This window comes from Frankliniella occidentalis, unplaced genomic scaffold, assembly GCF_000697945.3.
Source record: "Frankliniella occidentalis isolate FOCC.00 unplaced genomic scaffold, Focc_3.1 Scaffold59, whole genome shotgun sequence".
In the NCBI taxonomy this organism is placed as follows: domain Eukaryota; kingdom Metazoa; phylum Arthropoda; class Insecta; order Thysanoptera; family Thripidae; genus Frankliniella; species Frankliniella occidentalis.
In genome coordinates this window covers 576,747-583,462 of record NW_026267189.1, presented here as the reverse complement: position 1 = coordinate 583,462, position 6,716 = coordinate 576,747, and the positions used below count along the sequence as shown (strand labels likewise).

The 6,716-nt window shown below is 63.6% G+C and overlaps 2 protein-coding genes across 5 annotated transcripts in view; both read left to right on the top strand.

The window, feature by feature from the left end:
- Positions 1-6,715, top strand: part of LOC113216770 (PHD finger protein rhinoceros) — a 25,092-nt gene extending 18,377 nt beyond the window's left edge. For all 4 annotated transcript variants that reach the window (XM_026436592.2, XM_052267809.1, XM_052267810.1 and 1 more), the window contains 5 exons: positions 129-402; positions 563-1,947; positions 2,081-2,927; positions 3,035-3,810; positions 4,030-6,715. In XM_026436592.2, the coding sequence (XP_026292377.2) occupies positions 129-402; positions 563-1,947; positions 2,081-2,927; positions 3,035-3,810; positions 4,030-5,872 (5,125 nt within the window). In that variant the 3' untranslated portion in view covers positions 5,873-6,715. The remainder of the gene's footprint in view (positions 1-128; positions 403-562; positions 1,948-2,080; positions 2,928-3,034; positions 3,811-4,029) is intronic.
- The window catches only part of LOC113216772 (very-long-chain (3R)-3-hydroxyacyl-CoA dehydratase hpo-8), a gene marked incomplete in the record, with an annotated part of 12,892 nt that overhangs the window by 1,931 nt on the left and 4,245 nt on the right, over positions 1-6,716 (top strand).

Genomic DNA, 6,716 nt, shown 5'->3' with positions numbered 1-6,716 from the left:
GTTAAATCTTGCAAGTTCTTCTTTAAAAGTTTTATTTTTTCAGTTTTTCTGAAACTGTTTCAGTTTTTCCGATCTTTCCTGGAAAATTTTAACTCCCTCATGACCCCGGCCTGCCTTATGTTCCGCAGCGACCACGAGTACGAGCCGATATCGCCGCCACCCCAGCAGACGCAGGGGCCGCCGGCCGTGCACGTGACGAACATCGAAGGGATCACGATTCAGGAGCCCCCCGAGGGCCCCGACGCCGAGCCCATCATGTCCGACAACGACTCCGTCGGCTCGCCAGTGCGCAAGCCCCTGGACGAGATGCCCGTGCCGCACGACGGCGACGATGAGGACCGGGCCATGTCCGGCGGAGAGATGGGCGACACGAACGGCAGCCTCGGAGGACCCGAGGACGACGTAAGTAGTACCGAACTTTCTCGCTAACATGCAAAAGACTGTGCAGGAATGTAGAAAACAAATTCATAAAGATTTAGATGTTAGGACCAATTCACAAACATCTGAGTTGGTTCTCTCGAGTAGCGGCAGCGGTATTCACATTTAGCATTGGTGTTTCCAGGTGGAACATGAACAGGACGACGAGTTTATGACGGCAGCGCAGATGCAGCAACAGATGGAGGACCGCTACTTCGCCGCGCCCACGCCCACCACGATGCGCACCGAGTCCCGGACGACGGACGGCGAGTTCAACACGAGCAACGTGGACTCGTCCGGCCTGGAGGACCTGCCGCTGACCAAGGAGGGCCGCAAGAACAAGGGCAAGGGGCGCTTCCTGGCGGGCGGCGCGCGCACCGGCGCCAAGGGGGCGGGCCGCTGGGGGCGGCTCGGGGGCGGCGCCGCCTCCTCGTCCACCAAGTCCACGGCCGGCGGCAGCAGCGGCTCGCAGGTTGATGGCACCACCCCCGAGACCATTCAGCAGCGGCTGCGCTCCGGAGCCGACCGGCTCAAGACGCGGCTGTCGGGCATCAGCCGGCCCAAGATGCCGGCCGTGCGCAGGCCCAAGTTCACCATGCCGGACAAGGCCAAGTTCCACCTGCCGGACCGGCCGAAGTTCAAAATGCCAGAGCGGCCGAAGTTTAAGATGCCCGAGCGCCCTAAGATCCACCTGCCCAGCCTCCCCAGCCTGGGGCGGGGAAGCAGCGCAGCCTCGGCTGCCGCGGCCGCGGAACAGGCAGCTCCGGAGGACCCCGCGGCGTCGGCGTCGGCGGGGCAGCAGACGCCGACCCCCAAGAAGCAGACCGCGAGCAGCAAGCGGCCGCTCAAGGGCAGGCAGTACAGCACCGAGTCCACGGCGGGCTCCTCGGAGAAGCGCCGCCCGCTCTTCGACCTCAATACGTTCCGGACGTACCCGCGCATGTTCCGGCGGAACCGGGCGGATCGCGCCAGCGGCGGCGACTCGTCGTCCTCGCCCCGGTCGGCGCGCTCCACGCGGCGGCCCATGACGCCGCCCGCGCGCTCCAGCTTCAGCAGCGACACCGCCAAGTGGATGCGGCGCTTCTCCGACGCCAAGTTCGGCGCGGGCGACCCCGTGGTGGCCGCCATCAACTACGCCGACCACCACCACACGCCGCCCCCCCTCAACTCTCAGGAGAGCGTGGACCAGCAGCAGCAGCAGCAGCAGCAGCAGCAGCAACAACAACAGCAGCAGGAGGAGCGACAGCAACAGCGGCGGCAGCAGCCTGCGCACCTCGCGCCCACCGGCAACGGCGAGCAGATGGTCTACCACATCTCTCTGCACGGCTCGGACTCGGAGCCCGACTACAGCGACGACCAGTTCCAGGGGCCTCCCTATCCGGAAGTCCTCCCCATCGACGGCGACCTCGAGATCGTGGACCACGCGGCGCGCAAGGCGCTCGCCGAGGCCAAGGCCGCCGCCGAGAGGGAGGTGGCCTTCCAGGCCCAGCTCAAGGCGGAGCGCGAGGCGGAGGAGTCGGCCGCTCAGATGTAAGTCCAACGGCAGGCTGAGGGTAGGCCGCCGGGGCCGCGCCGCGCACCGCTGCGCAGCGGGTTGCCTACTGCGCCTCTGGCGGGCGCTGGAGGGTCGCCGCGATACTAACTCACTTTCTCTTGTGCGCAGGGCCGAGTACCGCCGCCAGGCGCAGCGGCAGCAGCAGCAGGGCCGCAGCCCGCGCCCCACGCGCTACGCGGACATGGAGGCGGACGAGTACAGCCAGGACCAGGACCTCAGCCAGGAGCAGGACGCCGGCGACTCGGACCGCGAGAACCGCTCGTCGGGGACGTCGTCGGAGCGCCACCGCCGGGGCGTCATTGAGGAGATCGACTCGGACGAGTTCTTCCTGAGGCAGAAGGGCATCAGCCAGGAGGACGTGGACGTCGGCCGCTACATCAACTCCGAGATCCGCGAGGCGCTGCGGCCCTCCGCCGACTACATGGACGACGAGGACGACGTCGCCCCCAGCCCGCCGCCGCCACGAACAAAGCGCGGCGCCGGCGAGTCCAAGTCTCTGGCGCGCGGCCGAAAGAAGAAGCAGGGCAAGATATACGTCCCGGCGCGCGTACCCCAGGCGACACCGCCCCGGGACGAGGCCGAGGAGGACTGGGACGAGGACGAGCAGCAGGAGCGGACCGACGACAGCTACTTCAACACGTTCCCGCCAGACCGACCGGCCAGGCGGCGGCGAGGCAAGAAGCAGCCTGCCGCCACCCCGCTGCCCCCCGAGGACAGCCAGTTCGACGACGAGGACCGGCAGATCCAGGACGACATCGAGTTCAGCGTGGCCATCCAACGCGAGGACCTCGGCATCCTAGCGCTCACGCCGGCCGCCGACGAGGACGCGTCGCGCCAGCTGCCGCCGCTGCCACCGAAGCGGCTGCGCAAGTCCAGGTCGTCCAACCTCAACGTCAACGACGACGTGCCCATGATAGATGACGAAGAAGAGTGGCGGCCGGTGACGCACGACGAGGTGAGCAGCAGAGAACAATTTAATTTACCGGGTAGAGTCAAGCTAACACTACTTGTACTGCGTGATTCTTGATTTTATTCACATCATTAATGAAAATCCTTTTCCAGATGATCGCTCTGCAGCAAGAGGCAGACTACATCATCCCGCGCGCGGCGCCCGAGCACCACTTCCCGCCGACGCCGCAGACGCCGCCGGTGCCCCCGACGCGCGGCCGCAAGTCCCGCGGCGGCTCCCGCGCAGGCTCGCGCGCCGGCTCGCGCGGCACGTCGCTGGCCGACGAGGACCGCACCTCGCGGGGCGCCGAGTCGCTGCCGTCGGAGCGCGGCGACGACGACTCGATGCTGCCCGACGACGGCGTGCACACGCACAACGAGGACGACATGCTGGCGCGCCTCAACGACGACTACGCCTTCGTCGACAAGTCGTCGCTGCCGCGCGGGGTGGCGCCGCCCAAGCCGGAGCGGCCGCGACGGCCCAAACCACCCCGGCCGCCGGCGCCGGGACGCCGCGCCAAGCGCGCCCCTCTCCAGGCCACCGCGAGCCGCCTGCAGAACTGGCGCCAGTTCTTCTCGCTGCCGACGCGGCGCAGCGGCAAGCAGGCCGCCAAGCAGCAGGCCAAGGAGGCCCCCGTGCGGCCCGTGAGGAACTACAGCACGCTGGGCCCCGCGCGGCCGCCCCGCCGCGGCAGCCAGGGCAGCAGGCACGCGTACACGGCCAACTACCTCGAGATACAGAACGACGACCAGCTCAAGAGCGAGATGGACCTGGAGACGGAGAGCAGCAGGGCCGACCTGCAGTCCGGCGACGTCATCTCCAAGATGAAGGACCGGCCGCTGCCCGCGCCGCCGCGGCCCTCGCGCGCGCGCAAGCACCAGGACAAAGGGTGAGTACTCCGCATATATGCTAATTAATAACCCACGACATATTTTGATTTTCAAAGTTCTTTGAAAACTTTAAGATATTTAACGTAGCTTCAATTTGATTTTGCGAAAAAGTTTGAAAGTTTCCCAAAACTTTTGTGTGCTTTCTGAATGTTTGAAAAAAAAATTAAAAAATAGACACGACATTTTGTTGACACTTCTAATAAAATTCTCCTCTGCAGTGACTTTGGCGAGGAGGAGCTGTGCCAGGAGAGGATAGTCCCGGAGCACGACCGGTACCCGGACCCGGAGGCGGAGGCGTCGGAGGACTTCACGTACGCTGAGAGGAAGGCGGCCATGTCGCAGCTCCGGGACGACTTCTTCTCCAGGTCCGGAGAGGAGCCTCCCGGGCAGGAGTCGATACCAATCATCGTGACCACCGAGCCGCCCCCGGAGGGTGGCCAGGACGGCTCCGGGCAGGCAGAGCCCCTGCCCGACAGCCCGTACAAGAGCCTCCGGAAGAAGAAGAAGATTCCCCCTCTGCCACAACCGGAACCCGAGCCAGAACCAGAGGAGATGGAACAGCCGCGACCGGAAGAGGTGTCGATCGCGATCCAGACAGACCCCCTGCCCGACGACCTGTGCGTCGAGGATGCCATGACCGTCGCCGACGAGGCCACGACCAGCGCCAGCAAAACGTGGCCGACGGTGGTAGAACAGCACCAGCCGCAGATCGAGGAGGAGCGGCTGCAGCAGGACGCGCCGCCACCGCCGCCGCCCGCGAGGCGTCCGCGTCGCGACTCCCAAGAGCCCTCGGCCGTGCCCGCGGCACCGCCCGCATCAGTGCGGCTGGAAATGCCAGAGTCCGTGCAGACACAACGCCTGCAGGTGTCCGAGCTGGACGTGGACCGCCTAAGCGTGTCCGAGCTCCGCGCAAACAAGATCACCGTCTCGGAGATCGACGGCATGTCCTTGAGCGTCTCCGAGCTGCACAACAGATCGTCCGGAGGGCTGCAGCTGACCCCCGGCGAGCCCGGGAGCGTGGAGCTGCCCTCGGACCTGCTGCAGCAGCTGGTGCCGCTGTCGCAGTCCATGTCGCACGCGCTGTCGCAGTCTCTGTCCGAGTCGCTCGCGCAGAGTCTGTCCAGCGCGCTCTCCCAGATCCAGGAGGCGCTCTCCCAGCCCGCCGAGCTGGTGCAGCAACAACAGGTGCTGCAGCAGCAGCTCCAGCGCCTCCAGGAGCTCCAGAGCCAGCAGCAGCAACAACAGAACGAGCAGATCCAGCAGCAACAACAGTTCCAACAACAACAGCAACAGCTGGCGCAGGAGACGCTGCTGCACGTGGAGCAGCAGCACGCCGCGGTGCTCCACGAGCTCCAGTTGCAGCTGCAGCAGCTGCAGCTGAGCGCGGCCGCGGCTCCGCAGGCCGGCTCGGACGTGCCACCGCCCATCCCGCCACCCCCGCGCGTCGACGTCCAGACCATCCAGACCCAGACGTCCCTCGAGCAGCCCGGCGGCGTGTCGCCGTCACCCTCGGCGCCCGTGGCTCCCCCCCGCGGGGGCGTGCGGCCCCGCACCACCGCCAGCGCGGCCCTCGGCGACTCCGAGGAGGACGAGGAGGCGTCCCTGGCGCACTCCACGCACTCCCTGCCACGCCGCCGCCGGCCCCACCACGTCGCGCACAAGGCGCCACGGTACTCGTCCGACGACGAGGAGGCCCTCCAGCACCAGCACGCCGTCGCCCTGGCACCCCGGCGCCACCGCGCGCCCCTCCAGACGGCGCTTGCGCCACAGGCCGTGGACGGCGCGGCGGCCCCGACCCTGGGCGAGGCCGGCAGACAGCTGGCGCGCGCGTGCAGGGTGAGCGCGATCAACGCGCTGGCCGCGCTGCACCAGGCCATCCAGCCCGCCATGGACTCCGTCGGGCAGGCGGTCGGCGCCGACCCCAAGCGGCGAGACTTCCAGGCCGCACTCTGCCTCGTGCTCGTGCTCGTCACCGCCCTCATCCTGCTGGGCTGCGGCTGCACGGGCAGCACGGAGGTCCACCACCACCACTGGGACTTCCAGTTCCCACCAAAGCTCTAGTCAGCAGGGTTGAGAGCGGAGCTTTTCGCAGCTGTGATTGATTGTTGCGGGTTCGACTCCCGTCCAGGGCAAGGTTTGCATTGGATTTCAAAGCAGGCCCTACCTTTTATCTGGTGCTCAAATCTTGAGAAAGCAGACCATTTTTTTTCTCCTGTTATGAGATTTGTACAGCTACCAGTTTGTTTACGCATAATGATTAAGTTGAAGTGCCTCAAGGCAAGACAGGCTAATGGTAGGTCAAAACATGCTGGTACTTCTCAGTATTTACATCATGAATCTCTCTTGATGGTGGCAATGATCCTCCGCTCACTGGGAATATAAAATACCCTGTGCTGCCCATTGTGGATATTCAATGTCCTTCAAGTATCCAATCAGCATTGAGGACTTTTAACAGCTGTGAGGGATTTTAAGTCAATCTTTTTCCATTTTGCTATCTTTTCATCCTCCTGAAGGTATTTTTCTGTGTGCAACGATGGCGTGTTTGAACCATTTCCAATTTATTCCAAGAATGTCCATGTTCCCATGTCCTATAAAAATGTCGCCTTACGTTGAGGGGACTGCAACAAAGTCACTGTTGTCTTCGATTAGTAATAGGTATCTTGTAAGTATGGCGGAAGGTCCGGTGTGCAAAAGCACACTTTTCAGCCAATACAAAGATCATGGTGATCACAAGTTTGTTTTATGTGCCTAATTTTCTCTCTGGAGAATTCAATATTCTGTTTTTGTCAGTCTCTTCTTTTTGTAGCCCAGCAGATTTTTACTGCAGTGAACAATTAAAGTATCAGAAACTGATATTTTGTATGATCTGAATACAACAAACCAATAAATTGTTTTCTTCTCCAAT